Consider the following 27184-nt stretch of genomic DNA (forward strand, 5'->3'; position numbering starts at 1 on the left):
AAGTTCAGAGTATTGGCTCTACACCTGGATTTCAAATGTTTGTTCCTGGGGTAACGCCCACAAGGTATTTAGCCTGCACATCTCGAAGGGACTATTCAAATTAAGTAGCTAATCAAAGAGCATTTAACTCACAATGGAAGATCCCTATCTACCCTGAATGGACTTTCCTGTGAATGTGATGTTTGAGGTATAGGTAATGACTTCTACTGTGACTAAGGCCTGGTCTACACTACGCATTTAAACCGAATTTAGCAGCGTTAAACCGATTTAACCCTGCACTCGTCCACACGAGGCCCTTTATAACGATATAAAGGGCTCTTTAAACTGGTTTTTGTATTCCTCCCCGATGAGAGGAGTAGCGCTGAAATCGGTATTGCCATGTCGGATTAGGGTTAGTGTGGCTGCAAATCGATGGTATTGGCCTCCGGGCAGTATCCCACAGTGCACCATTGTAACCACTCTGGAAAGCAATCTGAACTCGGATGCAGTGGCTAGGTAGATAGGAAAAGCCCCGCGAACTTTTGAATTTCATTTCCTGTTTGGCCAGTGTGGAGCGCTCACCAGCACAGGTGACCACGCAGAGCTCATCAGCACAGGTAACAATGCAGTCTCCTGAGAATCAAAAAAGAGCTCCAGCATGGACTGCATGGGAGGTACTGGATCTGATTGCTATATGGGGAGAGGATTCCGTGCTAACAGAACTCCATTCCAAAAGACGAAATGAAAAAACATTTGAAAAAATTTCCAAGGCCATGATGGAGAGAGGCCACACCGGAGACTCAGTGCAGTGCTATGTGAAAGTTAAGGAGCTCAGACAAGCCTACCAGAAAACCAAAGAAGCAAATGGAAAGTCCGGGGCAGGGCCAAAAATATGACGCTTCTATGCTGAGCTGCATGCAATTCTAGGGGGGTCCACCACCACTACCCCACCCCTGTCCGTGGATTCCGACGTGGGGGTGGTAATCGCAGCCATGGCTGAGGATTCTGCGGATGGGGAAGATGAGGAGGAAGAGGAGGACGAGCTTGTAGAGAGCACACAGCACTCCGTTCTCCCCAACAGCCAGGAGTTTTTTCTCACCCTGACAGAATTACCCTCCCAGCCCTCCTCCCAAGCAACAATCCCAGATAATGAAGCCATGGAAGGGACCTCTGGTGCGTGTACCTTGTAAATACAAGACATGGTTTAAAAGCAAGTGTTTTTTAATGATTAATTTGCCCTGAGGACTTGGAATGCATTCGCAGCCAGTACAGTTACTGTAAAAGTCTGTTAACATGTCTGGGGATGGAGCGGAAATCCTCCAGAGACATCTCCATGAAGCTGTCCTGGAGGTACTCCAAAAGCCTTTGCAGAAGGTTTCTGGGCAGCGCTGCTTTATTCCGTCCTCCATGGTAGGACACTTGACCACGCCATGCATGTAGCAAGTAATCTGGTATCATTGCATGACAAAGCCTAGCTGCGTATGATCCTGGTGATTGCTGGCATTCAAGCAACATCCATTCTTTATTTCGCTGTGTTATCCTCAGGAGAGTGATATTGTTCATGGTAACCTTGTTGAAATTCAGGAATTTAAGTAAGAGGACAGAGATGGCCATTCCTACTGGGCTGTTTGCCTGTGGCCTAAAAGAAATCCTTCCCTGCAGGTAGCCAAGTGGGGTGAAGGGGGAGGGGCGCTCATTTGGCTAGCAGGGATCTTTTCTGCTACCAGCCACGCGATTGGGGGGCGGTGAAAGGGGGGTGTTTAGCAGTGATCTTCCATGATACCAGCCACAAGGTGGTTTCTGCTGCTGCACGTTTACAGGAAAGAAGCAGCACTCAACAGGCTTTGCTTGCTATTTGGGAAAGGAGGGCGCTGAATAGATGAAGGCTGCAGTAGACGAAAGACAATGGCTTTCCATGGCCGCATGCAAGCCGAATTCTGCTGCCCAGACCTGCGTCTGTGATCTGTAACACCAAAGCAGCAGGCACTCAATATTAAGATGCAAAATGCGACCTTGTAGTGAAAACACACGTGCTATGTAAGGTAAATAGTGTTGTTCACCGTGAAAGAGTATGACCATTGTTCTCTAAAATGTATCTTTTTAAATACTTCTCTCCCTTTTCTCCCTCCCTCATGCAGCTGCAAATTTTTCAAGCCTCCCTACTCCGTCCTGAAGGCTATCTCAGATAAGGCAGCAGAAAAAAAAGACGCGAGAAGAAATGTTTTCGGAAATCATGGAAGTGACCCGCAATGAAAGAGCTCATCTGAATGAGTGGAAGGACATGGTAACAAAGTACAGGAAAGATGCCAGTGACCGTGAGGACAGGAGGGACGAACGTGAGGACAGGAGGGACGAACGTGAGGACAGGAGGGACGAACGTGAGGACAGGAGGGACGAACGTGAGGACAGGAGGGACGAACGTGAGGACAGGAGGGACGAACGTGAGGACAGGAGGGACGCTTGAGATGAGAGGTGGCGGCAGGAAGATCAGCGGTGGCGGGATGCAACTCTGGGGCTGCTGCGAGATCAAACTGACATGCTGCGGCGTATGGTGGAGCTTCAGGAATGGCAGCAGGATCACAGAGTGCCGCTGCAGTCCCTGTATAACCACCCTCCCCCCTCACCATGTTCCTTAAGCCTCCTCACCCACCAGACGAGTAAGAACTCGTGGGGGTAGACTCCGTGCACCCACCCACTCCACCCCAGTGGACAGCCCAACCAATAGGCTCTCATTATTATGAAACTTTTTTAGTGACCTTTTCCTTCCCTACTATTATCCTCCCAAACCCCACCCGGGCTACCTAGTCAGTTCTCTCCCTCCTTTTATAATTAAGTAATAAAGAATACATGATTTTTAAATGAGAGTGACTTTATTTCCTTAGAAAGCAAGCTGTGATCGAGGGGGGGGGGGGTGGCTTACAGGGAATGAGTCAATCAAGGGGGGAGGGGTTTCATCAAGGAGAAACAAACCCAACAGTCACACTGTACCCTGGACAGTGATGAAACTGGTTTTCAAAGCTTCTCTAATGCGCACCGCTTCCTGGTGTGCTCTTTTAATCGCCCTGGTGTCTGGCTGTATGTAATCAGCGGCCAGGTGATTTGCATCAGCCTCCCACCTCCCTCTTACTCTCACAGAGATTGTGGAGCACACAGCAAGCAGCAATAACAATGGGGACATTGGTTTGGCTGAGGTCTGAAAGAATCAGCAATGTGCACCAGCGCACCTTTAAATGGCCAAATGCACATTCTACCACCATTCTGCACTTGCTCAGCCTGTAATTGAACAGCTCCTGACTACTGTCCAGGCTGCCTGTGTATGGCTTCATGAGCCATGGCATCAAGGGGTAGGCTGGGTCCCCCAGGATAACGACAGCATTTCAACATCCCCAACTGTTATTTTCTGGTCTGGGAAGTAATTCCCTTGCTGCAGCCGTTTAAACAGAGTAGTGTTCCTGAAGACACGAGCATCATGAACCCTTCCCAGCCATCCCACGTGGATGTTGGTGAAACGTCCCTTGTGATCCACCAGTGCTTGCAGCACCATGGAAAAGTACCCCTTGCATTTATGTACTGGGTGCCCTGGTGCTCCAGTGCCAAGATAGGGATATGGGTTCCATCTATCGCCCTCCCACAGTTAGGGAATTCCATTGTAGCAAAGCCATCCACTATGACCTGCACATTTCCCAGAGTCACAACCTTTCGTAGCAGCAGCTTAGTGATTGCTTTGACTACTTGCATCACAGCAGCCCCCACAGTAGATTTGCCCACTCCAAACTGATTCCCGACTGACCAGAAGCTGTCTGGCATTGCAAGCTTCCAGAGGGCTATTGCCACTTGCTTCTCAACTGTGAGGGTTGCTCTCATCTTTGTATTCTGGTGCTTCAGGGCAGGGGAAAGCAAGTCACAAAGTTCCATGAAAGTGCCCTTAGGCATGCGAAAGTTTTGCAGCCACTGGGAATTGTTCCACATCTGCGACACTATCCGGTCCCACCAGTCTGTGTTTGTTTCCCGGGCCCAAAATCAGCATTCAATGGCTAGAACCTGCCCTATTACCAGCAGGATCTCCAAAGCGTAGGGGCCCGTGGTTTGAGAGAATTCTGTGTCCATGTCCTCATCACTCTCGTTGCCGCACTGCCGTAGTCGCCTCCTCCTCGCCTGGCTTTGCAAGTCCCGGTTCAGCATTGACTGCACGAGAATGCGTGAGGTCTTTAAAATGTCCATCATTGCTGTCTTGAGCTCAGCAGGGTCCATGCTTGCTGTGCTATGGCGTTTGCACAGTTCACCCAGGAAAAAAGGCGCAAAACAGTTGGCTGCTGCTGCTTTCACAGAGGGAGGGGTGAGGCTGTAACCAGAACCACCCGCAACAATGTTTTTTGCCCCATCAGGCACTGGGATCTCAACCCAGAATTCCAAGGGTGGGGGAGACTGTGGGAACTATGGGATAGCTACAGGATAGCTACTCATAGTGCAACGCTCTAGAAATCGATGCTAGTCTCGGTACATGGACGCACACTGCCGAATTAATATGCTTAGTGTGACCGCGTGCACTCGACTTTATACAATCTGTTTTAAAAAACCGGTTTCTGTAAAATCGGAATAATCCCGTAGTGTAGACATACCCTAAGAAGAATCATGCATGGTCATGTGACTTGCCCATGTGACTCCAAATACTATCTTGTCACATGTGATTTTCCACTGGCTGTGCTGAGGGCTTTGTTTGAAACAGTGGGTTTCCCTCCACATGGCAAAAGCTATAAAAGGCCCTGAAAACACCTCCATTTTGCCTCTTTCCTGCTCAAGCTTCTTCTCTGCTCCAGCCTCTGGACTATGGACTTATACTAATGGGAGCATTCTAACCAAGGGATCGAGGACCTTCCAATGATTTGGAACCAACCAGAGACTTGACTTAAACCAGCAATTTATTCCTTATCTGCTACAATCCTGATCCAAGAACTTTGCAATTGTTGCATGTATTTGATTCCTTTAACCAATTTTAATTCTCATTTTTTCCTTTCTTTTTATAAATAAATCTTTAGATTTTAGATACTAAAGGATTGGCATTAGCGTGATTTTTAGGTAAGATCTGAGTTATATATTGATCTGGGTGTGTGGCTGGTCCTTTGAGATCAGAAGAACCTTTTATTTGATGAAACAGGTTTTAAAGAACCACTGATCTCTTAGCCTAGTGTTTTTGGTGGGGATACGAGGACTGGAATGCCTAAGAAAACTGGCTTTTCTGACTTCTTGTTAGTCAGTATGGTGAAACAGACGTTTACTTTTTTTGCTGGCTTGGTATATCTTAAGGAAGAATGACCACAGCATTTTGGGGTGTTTCTGCCCTATTTCTCAGCAGTTTGTCCTGAATTTCGTATTCTCAGTTGTGATCCACAAAGACACGGTTACAGACAGAAAAACTGGGGGAGTAGTAAAAAATGAAGAGGACAGATCATTGATACAAAGAGATCTGGACTGCTTGGTAAATTGGGCACAAGCAGATAATACTCAGTTTAATATAGCTAAATAAAAATGTATGAATCTAGGAACAAAGAATGTAGGTCATATTTACATGATAGGGGACTCTATCTTGGGAAGCAGTGACTCTGAAAAAGATTGTGGGTTGTGATGGATAATCAGTTGAATACGAGCTCCCAGTATGATGCAGTGGCCAAAGGAGCTAATGTGATTCTTACATTCATAAACAGGGGAAGCTCAAGTAGAAGTAGAAAGGTTATTTTACTGATATATTTAGCACTGGGGCAACCACTGCTGTTATATCGTGTGCTGTTCTGGTGCTCACAATTGAAGATGGTAGAAAATTGGAGAGGGGTCAGAAAAGAGCCACAAGAATCATTAAAGGATTAGAAAACCTGCTTTATAGTGACAGCCTCAAGGAGCTCAATCTCTTTAGTTTACAAAGAAGTGACTTGATCGCAGTTCATAAGTTCCTACACAGGGAACAAATATTTAACAAAAGGCTTTTCCATCTGGCAGAAAAAGGTATAACATGATCCAGTGGAAGGAAGTTGAACCTAGACAAATTCAGCCTGAAAATAAGGTGTAAGTTTTTAAGAATTAGAATAATTAACCACTGGAATAATTTACCCAGGGTCATGATAGATTCTCCCATACTAACAAATTTTAAATCAAGATAGGACTTTTTTTCTAAAAGATGTGCTCTAGGAATTATTTGGGGAAGTTCTATGGCCAGAGTTATACAGGATGTCGTACAAGATGATCACAATGGTCTCTTTGGCCTGGGAATCTATGAATCCTCCTGTAATTTTTTTCTAAGTAATATCAGTAAGAAGCATTATAGAAAAAGAAAACTTGTCTAAAACCAAGGCCTGGTTCTGACAGGATAATTCAGACTGAAAAAAGTAAAAGGCAAACAGTTTAATAAGCAAAGCTAAGAAAATTAAATTTTTTTTTTTAGGAAAAGTGGTGGAGGGGTCCTTTACTGGGTCTGGGTCCTAAATGGCAATTTCATCATATTTCAAAATGTTACAAATCTGCTTTATAACAAATCAGAGTACATAGCTTTAGTGCCAGAAAGACTGCCCTTAGCTCCAGAAATGTTGCTGTGCATCTCTGTTCCTGGTTAAGAAGCTCCATGGAAGATTTCGTGGAAATATGGGTTCTGTACTCTAGTAGGCTGGCATCCACTGGTACCTCTAAATGGAGTGAGTTTGTTAAGCAGCCATTCATTTGACATCTCTGGTCATCCATCAGGTTAAGGACTTGACTGATGGTGGGGTTGGGAGAAACTTTTCCAAGTTTCTCAAGTGCTCAAGGCAGAGAAGGCAGAATGAACTGCTGGATGATTTGGGAATGAAGCACCATGCAGAACAGGAGAGAGATCAGTTCACTGGCTGGAAAGAGGAGGCCAGCAATTGCAGCTTCTGAATCATTTCCAGAGATGGAGACAATCAAGATGTTGATGTCCACCCCCATGTTGGTGATCCTGAGCTGGGATCAAGGAGCTCTTTTCTTTGTTCACTTATAAATCTCATGAATATGAACATTTTCAGAACATAAGCTACAAGTATAAACTTATTCTGAATCCATCCCAGAAAGGCCCTCTTTTATCACTTGTATAATAATATAGATACACACTTATACATGCACATTCAGAAAAAAAACAACCTAGAGAAGGTAGGACTTTTAAAAAAATAATATGCCATAAGCTGTAGTTCCCATTTACTGACTGGCAAAACACTAAGAGAACTATGAAAAAAGACGTGCACACAGACAAATACGTACACAAAACACATGCATATAATCAGCTGTATAAATATGAAGCTGAATACCTGAAGGAGGCTGTTGCATATTCTGTAAAATTTTCAAAAGCATCAAACTCAGGGAACAAAATTGTTCAGAATGATTGCTAAATTTTCCTCATTTTTTTCATAACTGATTATGTACATCAAAATATTTTGTGTAGAAAAATCAATAGTGAATGGTTAGATTAATTATAAGATGCCAAATATGATTAATTATAAAGATGTCTATGATCAGTCACCGCATCCAGTAGTGTTGACATTTCACTCATAAAGGGAAGAAATGTAAAAAAGTAAGCCTAGCAATACCACACACATTTCTCAGAGGGTGCTGTGAAAGTAAAGTCATTAATGTCTATGAAGGACTTGGATATTACGGTGATGAGCCTACAGAAAAGTCCAGGAGGAAATTAGTAATTCTGTGTTCATGGCAGGGTTTGAACAGCATGCAGTAACAAGGTCCGAGGCCACCCACTGAATAACGAGGAAAACACAAAATACTGAATAGGTGCTTATTAAGTGACCACTGGAATACCTTGCAAAAAGCACAGGCTGGTTAGCTGGCTAGGAGCATGCCAGGGGCAGGGCTTCAGCACACAGCACTGCATCCCACAGGGCAGCCCAGGGAAGCTGCAGTAATTCAGACAGGCCCCCAAAGCTCTCTAAATTACATTTGTGTCATCCCCAGTCACAACTGGCCCAGGATCAGGAAGGTAGAAAGGTTGATTAAAGCCACACTAGCCTCCCTATCCTTTGGGCTATGAATCTCACCGAAGGAAAGCAAATGTAGCACCAATACTAAAACTTTTATCCTAACTAAAATAATGGAACAAATATAAAGGGACAACAATTCTTAGAGGATGAGGCTTGGTCTACACTACAATGCTTGTGTCAACCTAATTATGTCAGTGTCTACACTACAATGCTGCTTCCGCTGAAGTAAGTCGCCCACTACGCCCAAACAACAACTCCACTTCCACAAGAAGCGTAGTGCTTATGTCGATGTAGTTAGGGCAACCCAGTAGACACTGCATTACTTACATGGCCTGTTGGCTGAGCGGGGCTGACAGCTGGAGCCCCTACACCTCCCTAGTCTAGTGCTGACAGCCCGAGATGTCAGATAGGCACCAGGGCAGGGGAGTGAGCCCAACAACTGTCTGACAGCTGGGGCTGTCAGTGCCAGGGCTGCCGGGCTCCAGCTGTCATTGTCCCACAATTCCTCACTACTGTCAGTGGAAGTGCTCCTGGTGAGGATGTGCAGCACTGACAGAAGGAGCATAGTGTTGATGTGGACAACCGCTGTGGTGGCAGTATGTTAATTACTGTGGTGGCAGTATGTTGACTTAGGTCAACTTAATTTTGTAGTGTAGACAACTCCTTAGAGAACCATGACCAAAAAGCAGTGTGAGCTTTTTTAAATAACACAAACCTGTGTTTAGATATCATGTTATAAAACAGTGATTTTTACCAGATAAAGCTGGTTGTTTGGGAATGTTGTGTTATACAATTATATTATTACTGAAGGAACAGATACTGTAGATGTTACATATTTGATTTTTAATCAGGTATTTGACAGAGGTTCACAAAATGTACCCAAATATAATTCAAGCTGGATGAAAACTGCCATGGAAACTGAAAGTCTGTAAGTAAAGGAAAATGTAATAGCAATATATTGACATTGAGGAAGTTGTCTAGTGCAGTGGTTCTCAAACTAGGACCGGCGCTTGTTCAGGAAAAGCCCCTGGCAGGCCGGGCCGGTTTGTTTACCTGCCGCGTCCGCAGGTTCGGCCGATTGCGGTTCCCACTGGCCGCGGTTCCTCACTCCAGGCCAATGGGGGCTGCAGGAAAGGCGGCCAGAACGTCCCTCGGCCTGTGCTGCTTCCTGCAGCTCCCATTGGCTTGAAGCAGCAACCATGGCCAGTGGGAGCTGCGATCGGCCAAACCTGCGGACACGGCAGGTAAACAAACAGGCCCGGCCCGCCAGGGGCCTTCCCTGAACAAGCGCCGGCCCTAGTTTGAAAACCACTGGTCTAGTGGAACCACAGGAACAGGGGTTAAGTCTCTAATGTAACATCTCTATTAATGATCTGAAACAGAACTAAAATCTAATAAAATTTAGATAAGGTACTTAACTGAAATATGTTACCAAAAACTAATTAATTAAATAAATATAATAAATTATAATAAATGATCACAAAGGGACCCTAACCCTGATCAGGGAAGGCACTTAATACTGTGCATTTTAATCTGGTACCAAATAGGTAGAAATATGAACAAGAAAACTGAACAATTTGGAAAATTACAACTTTACTATATTAAGCAGAAAATATACAAAGATATTTAATTGAGGGGAGGATGGGGAGAAATCTAAGAAACACCAAGAGGTACAAAAAAAAATTTAGGATACATTTCAGAAAAAAAAAAGAAGAAAAAACAAAAAACCTTCCTAACAGTTAAACAGTTTCCCAAGGAAAAGTATCTGAAGCCCAATCAATTGGGGCATATAAAACTAAGACTGAACTATACACCACTACATATACTCAAAGGAACAGGTTAGATGATCTAATAAGTTTGTTGCCTCTCTAATGTCTTTGGTTTTAGAAGTCTAGGATCACAGAATAAATTTCTTGAACAATACACAGAGCATTTAAAACTATGGTAACAGATAAACCTTGTAAAGGTCATATCAGACTAACAAATATGAGAAGAAATATATTGACTAATTTGAAAAAAAAATAAATATTAAGGATGTTGGACTGACTATGTATATAGCAATGGAAAATGCAAATGAAAACATCACATTTTATTGAAAATATAAAAAACATGGCTCCCTGAATGACTGACTTTTAGGCAGGGCCAGTGCAACCATTTAGGTGACCTAGGTGGTTGCCTAGGGTGCTGGCATTTGGGGGGTGCCATTTTCTTTGGCGGTGACCGTGGTGGCTGGATCTCCGGCCGCCGGTCGCCAGCGGCATTTAGGCTGAGGGAGCTGGGGCAGGGGAGCGTGGGGAGGGCCGCCTGCAGCAGGTAAGGAAGGGAGGGCGGCGTGCAGGGGAACTCCCAGCCCCAGCTCACCCCTGCCCTGCCTCCTCCTTGATCACACCATGGCCGCTTCACTTCTCTCACCTCCCAGGCTTGCGGCGCCTAAGCTGATTGGCGCCGCAAGCCTGGGAGGCGGGAGAAGTGAAGCAGCCATGGTGTGCTCAGGGAGGAGGCAGGGCAGGGGTGAGCTGGGGCGGGGGTGGTGGGGGGGTGGGTAGTTGCCGCAAGGGGGGCACCTCAGGGCGGAGCTGCCGCGGGGTGGGCGCCTCAAGGCGGGAGTGGGGGGGTGGAGGGCGCAAGGTGGAAGTTTTGCCTAGGCTGTGAAACATCCTTGCACCGGCCCTGCCTTCAGGGAAAAAACATCTTTAAGCAATAGTCCCTTGTTTACTCCTTCACTAGTGGTAAGGATTCTATCAGGTGCAGAACTACATAACAGAAGCACATTACCGAAGAATAGAATAAACTCTTATAGATAGGCTTGGCAGAATTTGATTTTTATAATTCTGACAGATAATATTGATGTTTATTTTGAGCATATTTAAATATTTTTATTTATTTTAATTTTCACAGTTGCAGGAAATTATGGAGTCCAGACATTTATTTAATGCCAAATGCTGAGATTTAAAAGCTAAAGCTATATAACCTTTAAAACACAAATTGTCAACATCACCTCTAAATATACAAACTAAATATTCTTAAATCAACAAATCATATCTGTTTGTACTACTCCATTTGCTAGTCCATTTGTAACAAGCCTAAATCACTGTTTTTTAAAATCTAATAAAACTTCTCAGGCAGCATTTTTCTTACTTTGGCTATCTGTAAATTTCCATGATCATCAATGGAAATGTTTTTATTTTATCATCAATGGAAAGTTTGTTTGTGTACAGTAAAATTGATATTTACCACAATTAAGTGATATGAACATAAGGTGTGCTATATGAGAGGCCAGTTGCATATATGGAAAGTGTACCAAGATACTGCAGGAGCTAGGGAGAAGAAATTTCTGGAATAATTAAGTGCTACGTAGTTTAACAACTTTCAACCATAATTCTGCATTTCCTGGATTGCAAGTGCTTTGATAGAAGCAGCAAAGAGTCCTGTGGCACCTTATAGACTAACAGACGTTTTGGAGCCTGAGCTTTCGTGGGTGAATACCCACTTCGACATGCATCTGACGAAGTGGGTATTCATCCACAAAAGCTCATGCTCCAAAACGTCTGTTAGTCTATAAGGTGCCACAGGATTCTTTGCTGCTTTTACAGATCCAGACTAACACGGCTACCCCTCTGATAAGTGCTTTAGTCTATAAGGTGCCACAGGATTCTTTGCTGCTTTTACAGATCCAGACTAACACGGCTACCCCTCTGATAAGTGCTTTGATGTGTCAAACTTAACATTACATTATTGTTATGTACTTTAATCTAAAGAAGTACACATATACATTATATTGAGAATGAAAGAAAGAGCGAGTCCTGTTTGGCTACAAAAATACATATACAATATGAACAAACTAGAATTCTAACGATAAGGCATTTTTTTCTAGTCCCGATGGCTCATGTGCACCACACTTAAAAAGTTGTCCCTCTGTCAAGAAATGTTATTTTTGGCACTATTCCAAGACTCAATACAACAAGTCGTGGGCCTGAAACGAGTGTAAATTTAAATCCTTGACTCTTTCAGCAGGTTTTGCAAAGCCAGTAAAACTAAGAATCAAAATATGTGGTTTTCTCTAGAGACCACTGTAAGAAACCTGACAGGTTTTATATTGAGTACCTCTCACTGTAGCAGACAATGTTTCAGCAATGCCACTGACAAGTTTGTTACTTCATTTTCTAATGTTTAGAAACAGCATGCTCTATGTAAGAGCACACCTACAGCTGATATATGCTGGAGTACGTAAGTGATTTGCACATAAAACTTTTTGTTAATTAACGTAATTCATGCATCTACTGTGCTTTTAACACTGTTTTCACTTAGCTAGGTTTAACTTTAAAAGGGGCCAATGTTACCCATTTGTTTTTATGTAATTTACCTTCACTTGTATCCATCAATCCTTTTTTGGAGGGGGGGGGGCACTATATAGTTCCTCTTACCATTTAGCACACACCGCTCATTTCACTTTATCTGCAAACACTATCTGTATATAATCCTATCGAGTCCAACTACAAAATCTTCTATCCCCTTTATCTCACTTCTTTATCCCAGGCCCAATATTTTTTTTTTTTTTATCAAACAGGTCACTTGTTCCTACTCTTTAGACATGCATTAATTAATGCTTAATTATACTTCAGTTAATTAGCAAAGAGATCAGATAATAATGTACCAAATCTTCACTGCTGGATTTTTTACATCCCATTCAAAATATATCATTTTACGAAAACATGAGAAAAATGCATACTGTACATGCAATATTGTAAAATAAGTTTCAATTATAGTTCATGTACACTGAAAAACTGCGTATTTCAAGATCGATGGCTGTAGCACAGAAAACTCTACTTTTGGAAGATATTACAAATGTATTTTATCCTTACCTCAATTCCAATTTCAAATCCACCACCAAGGCCAGCTATCCCTATTGCAGAAGGAGAAGACCAACCTGACCCACACAAAATAAGATACATATTACAAAATTTCAACCATATCATCATTTAACAGTAGTAAGTTCTCCCCTTTACAGAAATTAAAGGTCAACTAATACAATATGAAAAATATTACAAGTCATTGCATTTGACATACAAATTTTCAAACTGAAGCCTAAAAAATTACAAAGCTAAATATATTTGTCCTTGTTTTTAAAATGCGCCTCAAAATTTTCAGTGCCATCCAAAACTAAGTTTGAAAGTCATGTTTTCAAAGTAAAAACTGCTTTTCATGGAAGGCACCTGAAGAACAGCAACATCAAGTAGATAGCAAATGAAAACAGTGCTGCCTGGGGATAGTTTGTTCGATAAATAATATTGCAATAGTAAAGAAAAAAACAAGTGCACGTTGGAAATTTCACTGTAATTCTGATTACCACATCAAAGGGACACTTCAGAGACAGCACCATTTACACTGAAGAACTCTTATTTTAGGCCAACTGTCTGCAATTTTTTAAATATATTAAGGTGCATGTTTTCAAAAGCATTTTTCAAACATCATATATTTAGATTCAGTTAATCTTTTGAACACCAAGGCTTGTTTCAAAAAGTATCGCAATGCTTCACACAGAACATCAGAGGTTTGAACATATGAAGGTTTATGTGGTGCATCAATGTAGCTAAACATTTTTGTTTGGTTACTTTTACTAGTGATCATGTATTTCTGCTAACAGTTACTTCCCATTGCTATGCCTTTGTGAGCTTCACAGCACTTTTATAAACAAACAAAGAATTAGTTCTCACATTTAAACCAACCAACAGAGCAGAACTCTATTGCATATTAAATATCTTCATTAGCTAAGGAACTATTTCATAACACTGTAGTGAGCTACTGCATATTGAATTCCTAAAACATATTACCTAATGTTACTTACTGTAATACTTCTACTGGTAAATATTGATTTTAAACACATACAACACTATTTCGAATTATAAATCAACAGTGACAGACAAATATGCCTTGGTAACTAACAGTATAGGAACCATGAGTTTCAGAAACATCATTGAACACACTGAAATATTATTCACTCATGGCCATAAACAGGATGGGGCAAGTGGCAGCCACGCAGAGTGCAAAGTCATAGAGGAGGAAAAATGGGGCAGAGAAATGACCAAAAAAACAAGCAGAGGGTGCAAATATGCTTGCTTACCCCATTTCTAAAATGTCTAGTTACATCTCTGCTTCCACCATTTCAGTGTCGCTCTGCCTCTGATTTACGATTTTGTCCTTGATAGAATTCTTGGCATTACATAACTAAGAGTTGAACAAGCCTCTCATCTGAATATTGGTGAAGAAATATTCAGGACATGAAAATGCTTATAGTTTTGACACCCAGTAAGCAGAACCTTCAGTTCAGCACTTATTATAGCTATTTTACAGTTTCTCTTCTGGAAAGGATTCCTATCTTCCCCTCAAAAAGTCCCCAAGCCAGTACATTTGGTTATTTGCATGTAAATTGTTGCATTCTGGGTAGCTTTCCCATGCCTGCTGACAGTAATTCTGGGCCCCAGGGCAGAAAAGTCAACTGTCCCCCTAGAAAGGGATGGCTGAGGTTTACGATACTACTTTTTATCCTATTGATAACACATTAGAACTCACTATGTGTAAGTTGTGGCGTTGCTTGACCTAGCTATCTTTTTTTTCCAGTTACAGCACCAGTATTAAATAAACTGTGAAACTAAATATAAGATGTAGAATTTGTTATTTTGAATTATATATTTAAATTAAATAAATACATTATGGAATGAAATTAATTAATATATTAACATTTAAAGAATCACAAAGTAAGAAAACACCTAAAGTATCAACTAGGCGAATAAAACATCTAATCGTGATTTATGTGTAATCTAAAGACAAGGAAAAAACTGATATAGAATATGTAACTGAGTATGACCAACAATGTTCAAATACATAATACTTGCACTACTGGTGCTGTGGGACATCAACACCCAGAGCAATGAGGAGATGGCAGGCATAGTGCGACCACATCTATTGGGAGGCAGCCAGGGGCGAAGGCAGAGGGACAACCTGCACCTTGTTCCCTGGCTGAGGGGTGGAGGTGGCCAATCATAATGCGCTTGTGATAGCAGCTGGTCAGCCAATGATGGAGGCAGTGAAAGGGGGGGGGGGGGCGGCTAGTCCCAGCTGCCTCTTGGCAAATTTAGGATGGCTCGAATGGGTGGCTGAACTTACTGGCTTGTGTTTGGTGAGGAGCTGCAGGCTGGCGGAAGAAATCTGGTAGCCCAGAGGGAACTTGTTCCTCTTTAAAGTCTCCTCAGCCTGGTAGCTAGAGAGCCAGTATGGCAGGCACAGGGGCTCCTAAGCAGCCAGAGGAGGCCGCAAGCTCCATGGTTCCCAAGCTGCTATTGCTGATGCTCCGACAGACTGCCAGACCAGCAGGGTGCAGCAGCAATCTAACAAACTGTTACAATGAGGGATGGTGCTCTGTACAGAGCAGCAGCAGCAGGAGGAAACCAGATTTCTTTTTTGTAATCTTAATTTTTATTTAAAAAATACATTATCTATCCCATCCACCTGGGCCCTTTTAAATCACCAGTCTCCTGAGCAATTCACCCCTTTGCCCTCTCTGTTGGTAGGCCTGAGATTTCCTATAATAATAATAATAATAATAATAATAATAATAATAATAATAATAATGCGTGTGAACTCCATAAGTAGTGCTGAAGATTAGCCTGTAAAAGGTTCTCTTCCTAAGGAGGTGGTGCAAGGGGCTGCAGTGAGATCTTCAAACTCAGTCCACTAAAAAGTAACAAGATTAAAACTGTATTGTTTTCCTGACACAACATATAAAACTTACCTATGAAACTCATTTTCAAAAGATCACACACAAATAATAATACGTTAAACATATTACAAGAGATATTAACCTTCATGCTTCAAAACGAATTCTAAAATTGTTCACTATGGGGATATTACACATTGTTCTGAAGGCTCTAGCACTAGCTATTGTTACACTGCGTGTGCATTAGAAAATATCATACTGCTTTCCAGCAAAGATGCTAAAAAACCTAAGTCCAGTCAATAGTAGTGCTTACAGCACTACTGCTGCAATGTTGCTGGAAAACAGATACAAAATTTTCTAATGTAAAAATCAGCCTTAGAGACAGTCTACTGGACTAGACAGATCTCTGGTTTGATCCAGTATGGCATTTCCTATGTTCTGGTTTATTAAAAGAAAAAAAAAAAGGAAGAAAGAAAAAGGAATTAAACTTATTTTGAAGTTTCTCCTGATGTAGAAAGGAAGATACACACTCTAATTCTTGGTTTGACTGAGAAAAATGTCACCTTACCTCCATTAGGAAGACGTGCTAACACAATCCCACTGCCTCCTCGAGCGGTTACCAAAAATCCAGCTTTGATAACAGACAAAACTGCAAGGCCTTTAGCTTTAGCTATTACATTGGCTGAAAACAAATATTAATTACTTAAAATTAACATTTTTAAAAGAGCATAAAGAACATACTAAAACACAATCATGATTCAAAAAGCAGACATACATTTAACAATTTTGAATAAGAAAGAGACTGAAATAAATTTATAACAAAAAAGTGAGCTAAATTAGTGAAATACAAAAAGAAATGGAGACTCAACATCCCTGCCTCAATGGATTTTTCAAGTGGAGAATTTTAACAACAACAGAGCATATGTTAATATGTAATCATATTCACTTGGCTCATAATAAAATGACATCAGAAAAGAAAATCTAGTTTTATTATATATCTTTTGGAACACAACTAGTATAATTTCAAATAAAACTTGGAATATAAGACAAGGAAGGAAAATTAGAACACAGAGGAAAAAAATAGAGATGGCAGAAAAAAAAAGGACAGTGGAAAACAGAGTCAGATGGCCTGATTTTCCTCTTATACCGTTTTATACTGGTGTAACTCCATTTACCTCCATTTTGATTTACAGTAGGGTCATAGGAAAATAATGTACAGAGGTTATTTTTAGCCCCATAACATATCTTAAAAATGTGTATATTAAGGCTACAATTCTATCTTGAGGATTCTGGTGATATTAACAAACTACTACAGATGTACTACAGATGTACAGGTTTCAGTGATTATATCTAGTCCTCCCTATGTGCCAGTTTATACAGGGCAAATATGGAGCCCCCATCCACACCATGCAGATGTCCACCAACATAGCCACTCTTACAGTGACTTTTGCTAATGGGAGGAGGTGAGGTGGAGTGGGGAATAAGTTGTGAGAAAGATTCAGCAGAGGACCCCTGGACAAGAATAAATTTTACCTCTTAAGAGTAAATTCCTTTCACAAAAATTATACCTGTAGGATCCAGGTCTTCATTACACTTGGAGAAAATGCACAATGAACACAGTAGGTAATCATGAAGACAATGGGAGTTTTGCCCAAGTGAGGTCTGGAGAAGTGAGCCCTTCAATCGCAACAAATTTGTATACTTACTAACCTGGTATGATCTTATCAGGTCCATTTCTGGAAGTTATTTCTGTAAATTCTCGTAATATTTTAGCTGCCTTTTTTGCTTCTGACTTCAAGCTGGAAGGTATAGGATTATTCACTGTAAGAGACAATAAAATATATATATAATGTGACTATTGAAATTATACTCTTGGAGTCACAATTTAAAAGAGTTCATCCTTTTTTACTGTTTTTTTTTTAAAGTGACAAGAGCTACCTAACACAATAAACTAATGCAAGCATTTGTATGTAGGAATCCTAAAAAATATAACAACCAACTAATAACAATACAGTAAAGACAGGAAGAAATGGTCTCCACTTTCTCAATGCTATACACTACAAGCACTTTTCTGTTCCTCAGAAGCCCTTTTTATTAAAAGGCCCTGAAAGTGAACAGATACAGACTATTGTGGACTAAAGGGCATGAAGGAGCAAAACTCCAAAGGAAAAAGGCTTTCACAAAGAACACCCCGTCAACAGCAACTTCTCTTTTATATCAAGAGGCATCCAGCTGAAAAACCTCTGTAAACTTCAGCTGTGGAAGTGCAACATAGGGAGAGGGACAGCCTCGTAGAAAGGAAGATACTAATTCATTTACGGTTTTAAATGTCAAACATCAGCATCAGCTCCACTCTGGAAACCCACAAAGCAGCCAATCTTTAATAAGAATGACAATTACATCCAGATCTTTCCATAAGCTAATTAGATTTGTTTCATTTAAGCAATTAATAGACAGAATGTTTGTCACCTGTTTACTAGCAATTATTACTTGTTTATAGAACCCCAAAAATATGCTAAGAGCTTTAAAAAAAAAAAGGTATCAAATCACTGACCCTACCTAAAAGATTATAAAATCTTAGGCTCCAATCCCGTAAACACATACTTACGTGAATAACTTTACACATATGAGTAGTACTGTTGTGTCCACACATCAAGGAGGGCCACCACTCTTACTCTTTTATCTGCCACAATGGAAAAGCCAGCACTGGTTCTCAAAAATATTGAAGGAAGCAGGAATATTATGCTATTTTTTCCAACATGAAATATTCCTGCCTCTGACAATTTCTGCTTTTACTGGCAGAAAATGATCTTAGAACAAGCAATCCTTTGGGCAGTACACCAGAAAAAGTTTAAACAAAAAGAAAAAAAAAATCACATTTGCAGGGCAGTGACTAGGTGAACAGCTAGCCACTCTAATTAGCATGCCTAAAATTTTCATTCACTCCTTTGCTCTACATAACTTTTTAACCCATAGCCAGAGGGCAACTAGTCAAGCCTTGAATTAACAAGGAAGACACATCAATGACTCTTGAGTAGCACTTCTAAATTGGCCAAACAGTACAAGAAGTGTCCCATTATCACTAAGCCCTACAAGCCTAAGGGCTTGGCTACACTGGAGAGTTGCAGCGCTGGTGGTGGTTTTACAGCGCTGCAACTCACTCACCGTCCACACTTGGAAGGCACATACATCGCTGTATCTCCCTGACCACAGCGCTAGTTGTACTCCATCTCGACAAGAGGAATAAAGACTATAGCGCTGCTGATGCAGCACTGCTCCACCAGTGTGGCCACCAAAATCACTGTTATTGGCCTCCAGAGGTATTCAGAGGTATCCCAGAATGCCTGTTCAGCCACTCTGCTCATCAGTTCGAACTCTACTGCCCTGGCCTTAAGTGACCCGCCCTTTAAATGCCCTGGGAATGTTAAAAATCTCCTTCCTGTTTGCTCAGCTAGGTGTGGAGTGCAATCACTGAATCTTTCCAGGTGACCATGCCTTCACGTGGCAAACGAGCCCCAGCATGGAGCAATGGCGAGTTGATGGACTTCATCAGTGTTTGGGGGGAGGAAGCTGTGCAGTCCCAGCTGCGCTCCAGCTGTAGGAATTACGATACCTATGGGCAGATATCAAGGGCCATGCTGGAAAGGGGACATGACTGGGACACGCTGCAGTGCAGGGTTAAAGTGAAGGAGCTGCGGAGTGCCTGCTGCAACGCCCGCGAGGGAAACTGCCGCTCCGGGGCTGCCCCCACGACCTGCCATTTCTACAAAGAGCTGGACGCGATACTTGGGGGTGACCCCACCTCCACTTCAAGGACCACAATGGACACTTCAGAGCCGGGAGAGGAGGAGGAGGAGGAGGAAAGCGAGAGTGAGAATATTGGGGTGGGGCGAGACACCCCGGAGTCCCTGGAGGCATGCAGCCAGGAGCTCTTCTCAAGCCAAGAGGAAGGTAGCCAGTCGCAGCAGCAGCCTGTACTTGGTGGAGGACAAAGAGAGGAGCGAGTTCCCGGTAAGTGGATTTTATTTTCAGGATGGAAATTTTTCGGGAGAGGAGGGAGGATTAGGGCTGCATGCATGCATGCCTAGATGTGGAATAGCGCATTGATATGGTCTATCACGTGGCGGTAATCGGCCTCGGCCTTCAAAAGTCTCATCCAGTACGTGGGCAAAGTGCTTGTGCAGGTTTATTGGGAGAGCCACTGTGGTCCTTGTCCCAGGGTATGTCTACACTACGGGATTATTCCGATTTTACAGAAACCGGTTTTTTAAAACAGACTGTATAAAGTCGAGTGCCACACTAAGCACATTAATTTGGCGGTGTGCATCCATGTACCAAGGCTAGCGTCGATTTCCAGAGCGTTGCACTGTGGGTAGCTGTCCCATAGTTCCCGCAGTCTCCCCCGCCCATTGGAATCCTGGGTTGAGATCCCAATGCATGATGGGGAAAAACAGTGTCGCAGATGATTCTAGGTAAATGTAGTCACTCAATCTTTCCTCCGTGAAAGCAATGGCAGACAATCATTTAGCGCCCTCTTTCCCTGCATTGTCCTGGCAGATGCCATAGCATAGCAACCATGGAGCCCGTTTAGTCTTTTGTCACTGTCACCGTATGTGTACTGGATGCTGCTGACAGACGCAGTACTGCATTGCTACACAGCAGCATTCATTTGCCTTTGCAAGGTAGCAGAGACGGTTACCAGTCTTTTTGCACCGTTTGCTCATTTGGAAATTGACGATGACGGTTACCAGTCCTTTTGTACCGTCTGCTGCTGTCATGGGTGCTCCTGGCTGGCCTCACTGAGCTCGGCCAGAGGCGCACGGACAAAAATGGGAATGACTCCCCAGGTCATTCCCTTCTTTGTGTTTTGTCTAAAAATAAAGTCAGTCCTGCCTAGAATATGGGGCAAATCTACTAGAGAACCAGAAAGCACAGCCGCTCTGGGTCAGAGCCCCAGAGACCCCACAGAAATGATGAGCTGCATGCCATTCTAGGAAGTGCCTCTGCAACAACCTCACCCATTGCTTCCCTCCTCCCACACCCCTCCTGGGCTACCGTGGCAGTGTCCCCCCATTTGTGTGTTGAAGTAATAAAGAATGCAGGAATAAGAAACACTGACTTTTTAGTTTGATAAAATATGAGGGAGGCAGCCTCCAGCTGCTACGATAGTCCAGGCAGTACAGAATCTTCATTAGACATGAAAGGGGGGCGCGTGAGGAGCTCAGCCTCCAGTTGCTATGATGAGGACAGTTACTAAGCCTTTTGCACTGTCTGCCTCTCCAGGAGAAGCTTAAAGAAGGGAATGACCGGGAGTCATTCCCACTTTTGTCCAGGTGCCCCCGGCCAACCTCACCAAGGCCAGCCAGGAGCACTCACGGGATGATGAGGACGGTTTTCAACCATTTTGTACCGTCTGCCATCAGGAAAGGAAGGGGAGGGGATGCTGCTGTTCAGCGCTGCAGCACTGCATCTAACAGCAGCATGCAGTAGACACACGGTGACATTGAAAAAAGGTGAGAAACCATTTTTTTCCCCTTTTCTTTCATGACGACATATACCCTGAACCACCCAGGACAATGTTTTTGACCCTTCAGGCATTGGGAGCTTAGCCAAGAATGCAAATGCTTTTCGGAGACTGCGGGGACTGTGGGATAGCTGGAGGGGTGTGGGGACCATTGCTGCACACAAGCAAGCTGCATAAGGGCCAGGGCAGAATCCTCATTGCAGTAGAAGACCCTCCCGTGCTTCCCAGGTGTTCAGTGTAGGCGCCCCCTGCAGCTGTTTGCTTTCCCCAATGCACAGAAACCCCAGTACAGCCTGAACAAATCAGTCCCCCTTACTCACCATTTCGGGGCTCCCATGGGTTATGTGCGCTCTCTTTGGGATGGGAAAATTATGCTATTGTGAAGACGGTTAATGTGCCCTGCTTCAATGCAGGGAATTACTCTGTCTGGTATAAACAATGCTGCCTCTGTTAAGTGTTGCATTTTGACTTTAAAGATGCAACTTTGAGATCTCGGCTGTCCATGTTATCACCGGCTGAGAGACTACAATACCTCCAGAAGAGGCCATGAAAAAGCAAAGAAGACATGCTGCAAGAAGTGATGCAGCAATCTCTCACAGAGAATCAAAAAGCGCAGGAGTGAAGGGAGAGGGAAAGCAGGATCCACAAGGAAAACGCAGTGCAAAGGAAGCAATGCGTGGAGTGGCTGATAAGCATCCTGGAGCATCAAGCAGACTCTTTCTAGGTGCTTGTAGCCATGCAGGCCGAGCACTACTGCCACTGCCGCCCCCACCGCCCTTGTCCCAAAGCTCTTTCCCTTATGCCCCCATGTTAGCTCCACATCCCCTTCCCCAGCATGCGAGTTCTTACCACCACCAGCTGCCTCCAACACCTGTACGTTCACCAACCAGCCCTGAAAACTACGACCCTTACTCTCTGCACTCAACCCCCATCACCATGCAGTACAGCCATTCTGAAGTGCAGCAGTCATTGCACAGCACTCCAGACAGGACATAAGCAAACCTGTGATTGTACAGTTCCTCACCCCACCCCTTTTCCCTTCCAGATTCCAAAAAAGTTTGTGTCTTCAATAAATGAATATTTGCCTTTGAAAACAGTCTTTATTATTGCAGAAAGTTAAAGATACCTTAGCCCAGGAAAGAAACAGGCACTGCAAATCAGCTTAGCAAACTCAGATTCCTACTAACATTATAACCACTGCACTTCACTCCCATGCAAGGCATCAAACATTACTGTTGGTTTTCAGCCTCAAATTCCTCTCTCAAGGCATCCCTAATCCTTGCAGCCCTGTGCTGGGCCTCTCTAGTAGCCCTGCTCTCTGGCTGTGCAAATTCAGCCTCCAGGCGTTGAACCTCAGAGGTCCATGCCTGACTGAATGTTTCACCCTTCCCTTCACAAATATTATGGAGGGTACAGCACGCGGATATAACCGCAGGGATGCTGCTTTCCCCCAAGTCCAGCTTCCCATACAGAGATTGCCAGCGCCCCTTTAAACTGCCAAAAGCACACTCCACAGTGATTCGGCACCGGCTCAGCCTGTAGTTGAACCATTCCTTGCTGCTGTCAAGGCTCCCTGTGTACAGTTTCATGAGCCACGGCATTAACGGGTAAGCGGGGTCTCCAAGGATTACAATGGGCATTTCGACGTCCCCTACTGTGATCTTCCAGTCTGGGAAAAAAGTTCCAGCCTGCAGCTTCCTGAACAGGCCAGTGTTCCAAAAGATGCGTGCGTCATGCACCTTTGCAGGCCAGCCTGCGTTAATGTCAATGAAACGCCCACGGTGATCCACAAGCTCCTGGAGAACCATAGAGAAATACTCCTTCCGATTAACGTACTCGGATGGTGGGGTGGTTCCAGAATAGGAATATGGGTCTTATCTATCTCCCCTCCACAGTTAGGGAAACCCATTTGTGCAAAGCCATCCACAATGTCCTGCACGTTCCCCAGAGTCACGGTTCTTCTTAGCAAGATGCGATTAATGGCCCCGCAAACTTGCATCAACACGATTCCAACGGTCGACTTTCCCACTCCAAACTGGTTCGCGACCGATTGGTAGCTGTCTGGAGTTGCCAGCTTCCAAATTGCAACAGCCACTCACGTCTCCACCGGCAGGGCAGCTCTCAATCTTGTGTCCTTGCGCTGCAGGGTGGGGGCGAGCTGCTCACACAGTCCCATGAAAGTGGTTTTTCTCATCCAAAAGTTCTGCAGCCACTGCTTGTCATCCCAGACTTCCATGACGATGTGATCTCACCACTCAGTGCTTGTTTCCCGAGCCCAAAAGCGGTGTTCCACAGTGCTGAGTATGTCTGTGAATGCCACAAGCAATTTCGTGTCGTAAGCATTACGCGACTCGCTATCATTGTCGGACTCCTCACTGTCACTTTGGATCTTAAGCAATAGCTCAACTGCCAAACGTGATGTGCTGGCGAGATTCATCAGCATACTCCTCAGCAGTTTGGGCTCCATTTCCCACAGACCGAAACAGAACACAGAATCGCGCTGCACTGAAATCGTGCAAAGATGGTGCCAAATGTGGATGGAAACACAGGGATTGCTGGGACGTGGAGCGATGCATCACGGGGCATTGGGACAGGAACCAGAATGACTTGCACCCTCCGCCCCTTTCCCACAACCCACGGCGCCAGGATGGGAAGAGGTGCTCTGTGGGATAACTGCTCATAATGCACCACTCCCAACACCACTGCAAATGCTGCAAATGTGGCCACACTGCAGCACTGGTAGCTGTCAGTGTGGCCACACTGCAGCACTTTCCCTACACAGCTGTACGAAGACAGCTGTAACTCCCAGAGCTGTACAGCTGCAAGTGTAGCCAAACCCTAAGAATGAGATGGCTGCTTCTGAAAATAAAATAAAATAAAATAAAAAAATCTTAAAGTGCTGATTTTACACACATTTTATGATTTTCAGTTAAACACAAGATGTTTCTACATGAAAATTTTCTTCTTATATGACAAAACTTATGATTAACGGGTCTGATGTCTTCATGTAAGCATCTAATTTTGAAAGATCATCATTCTTCCTTATGAATACACTCAACAGTATGAGATTATTTCCGTCATTGCATGATGCTTCTCATAGAATCATGTTTATGTCCCAGGCCCATCACTGGATGTGGAAAATACTTACATTTTGTATTAATACCAAAGCCTTAACTCTGAGGTACTTCAGAAAAGTCCACAAAAATCTTTGGCTATTGGTTCAGTTTAAGTTTTATGACATATAAGCCTGCTGTAAAAACTGCTAAAAATATATTTGGTCTGTATTTTAACCTCCTGCTATAGGCGGCATACACTATAGATTTGAAACAAACATTGAACTGTAGATAAATTAGTCAAAAAAGGTTATGTATTCTTACTATAGCTGTCAATTACTCACAGTGAACTCATGTGTTTAACTCAAAAAAATTAATTGCAATTAAAAAATGAATCGCGCTTAATCACACTTTTAATAGAATACCAACTGACGTATTAAATATTTCTGGATGTTTTTCTACATTTTCAAATATATTGATTTCAATTACAACACAGAATACAAAGTGTACAGTGCTCACTTTATATTATTTTTATTGCAAATATTTGCACTGTAAAAATGATAAAATAAATAGTATTTTTCAATTCACCTCATACAAGTACTGTAGCACAATCTCTTTATCATGAAAGTGCAAGTTACAAATGTAGTTTTTTTTATTACATAACAGCACTCAAAAACAAAACAAAGTAAAACTTTAGCACCTACAAGTCCACTCAGTCCTATTTCTTGTTCAGCACTCACTAAGAGAACAAGTTTTGTTTACATTTACAGGAGATAATGCTGTCCACTTCTTAATTACAATGTCACCTGAAAGTGAGAACAGGCGTTCGCATGGCACTGTTATAGTTGGCGTCGCAAGATGTTTACATGCCAGATGCGCTAAAGATTCATATGCTTCTTCACGCTTTGACCGTCATTCCAGAGGACATGTTTCCATGCTGATGACGCTCATTAAAAAAAATGCATTAATTAAATTTGTAACTTAACTCTTTGGGGAAAATTGTATGTCTCCTGCTCTGTGTTTTAACCCACATTCTACCATATATTTCATGTTATAGCAGTCTTGAATGATGACCCAGCATGTTGTTCGTTTTAAGAACACTTTCACTGCAGATTTCACAAAATGCAAAGAAGGTACCAATGTGAGATTTCTAAAAATAGCTACAGCACTCGACCCAAGATTTAAGAATCTGAAGTGTCTTCCAAAATCTGAGAGGGATGAGGTGTGGAGCTTGCTTTCAGAAGTCTTAGAAGAGCAACACTCTGATGCCAAAACTACAGAAACCAAATCACCAGAAGAGAAAGTCAACCTTCTGCTGGTAGCATCTGATTCAGAAAATGAAAATGAACATGCATCAGTCTGCACTGATTTGGATCGTTATCGAGCAGAACCTGTCATCAGCATGGACACATGTCCTCTGGAATGATGGTTGAAGCATCAAGGGACATATGAATCTTTAATACATCTAGCATGTGAATATCTTATGACGCTGGCTACAATAGTGCTATGCAAATGCATGTTCTGACTTTCAGGTGACAGTGTAAACAAGAAGCAGGAAGCATTATCTTCTGCAAATGTAAACAAACTTGTTTGTCTAATCGATTGGTTGAACAAGAAGTAGGATTGATGGGACTTGTAGGCTCTAAAGTTTTACATTGTTTTATTTGTGAGTGCCGTTATGTAATAAAAAAAAAAACTACATTTGTAAGTTGCATTTTCATGATAAAGAGATGCACTACAGTACTTGTATTAGGTGAATTGAAAAATACTATTTCTTTGGTTTTTTTTACAGTGCAAATATTTGTAATAAAAAACAAATATAAAGTGAGCACTGTACACTTTGTTTTCTGGGTTGTAATTGAAATTAATATATTTGAAAATGTAGAAAACATCTAAAATATTTAAATAAATGGTATTCTATTGTTTAACAGCAAATTAAGTGTGTGGTTAATCAAGATTATTTTTTTTAATCGTTTGACAGCCCTAGTTCTTGTATTTTTTAATACAATTTTCTTAGTGGTTACCATTTATTAAAATATATATATTTAAAATTTCTATAAAGAGTTCTACAATGGTGGGGCCAACTCACGATCCCTGAATTAGAAAGTCTGGTTGTATTTCTACAACTTAGTGGATGGAAAACCTCCTTGAGAAGAGAGGAAGGAAAGTAGGGAATTTGATCTATCTTCCATAGAATGTCTGTCTCAGGCCTTGTCTACATGGGAAAGTTTTTTCAGTGAATCTGTAGTTTATTCCAGTATAAACTGTCTTGCATACACATAAGTGATTTTTTGTGTGTGTGCGCTTTATTTTGTATTTTATCCCGCTATAACTGCTTTAGAAGAGAGAGAACTATTTTGGAATGGAGTTATATCATTATAAGAATTGTACTCCAATTTCAAATTAACTATATCACTTCAGGTAGAATAAAGCTGGAAACACACCACCATCAATGTTCACAGTAATTTTGGGAGCAAACGTTCAATTTTTCATTGCATCTAGTTGCTGAAGTTCCTAGCACCATGGACCTCTCTAGGCCAACCCCCCCCCCACATTAATTTAGTGAACTTGCCATGGTGATCAAACAAGCCCTGCATCAGCTGATAAACTCCAAGGCCTGTTTGGGGAGTGTATGGGAGAGAAGCAGGGGGACAGACAAATAGAAGACATGTGCGTCCCATCAGTGGCCTCGATACAATTCCACAACCCCAAGCATTCACCAGAGATTACTCACAAATTTGTATTGCTTTGCTTTATTATCCAGGGCAGCAACTCACATCTCTGTGACAATGGTTACGACAGTTGATTTTCAAAACCAAATGAATTAGCTAGTGATTGGTAGCAAACAAAGAAGGCAAGCTTCTCTAGGAGCACCAGTTTCTCTGCTTTGAGGGAGACTCACACATTGGTGCTCTGTCACCAC

The 27184-nt window shown here is 42.5% G+C and overlaps 2 protein-coding genes across 5 annotated transcripts in view; both read right to left on the minus strand.

Annotated features, from left to right (window-relative positions):
* Positions 1–27184, minus strand: part of ALKAL2 (ALK and LTK ligand 2) — a 485537-nt gene that overhangs the window by 357005 nt on the left and 101348 nt on the right. The gene's annotated exons all lie outside the window — the stretch shown is intronic.
* Positions 1–27184, minus strand: part of SH3YL1 (SH3 and SYLF domain containing 1) — a 115260-nt gene that overhangs the window by 45815 nt on the left and 42261 nt on the right. For all 3 annotated transcript variants that reach the window (XM_050950921.1, XM_050950919.1, XM_050950920.1), the window contains 3 exons: positions 17395–17505; positions 16253–16366; positions 12833–12897 (listed from right to left, as the gene is read on the minus strand). In XM_050950921.1, the coding sequence (XP_050806878.1) occupies positions 12833–12897; positions 16253–16366; positions 17395–17505 (290 nt within the window). The remainder of the gene's footprint in view (positions 1–12832; positions 12898–16252; positions 16367–17394; positions 17506–27184) is intronic.

This window comes from Gopherus flavomarginatus, chromosome 4 (genome assembly GCF_025201925.1).
Source record: "Gopherus flavomarginatus isolate rGopFla2 chromosome 4, rGopFla2.mat.asm, whole genome shotgun sequence".
In the NCBI taxonomy this organism is placed as follows: domain Eukaryota; kingdom Metazoa; phylum Chordata; order Testudines; family Testudinidae; genus Gopherus; species Gopherus flavomarginatus.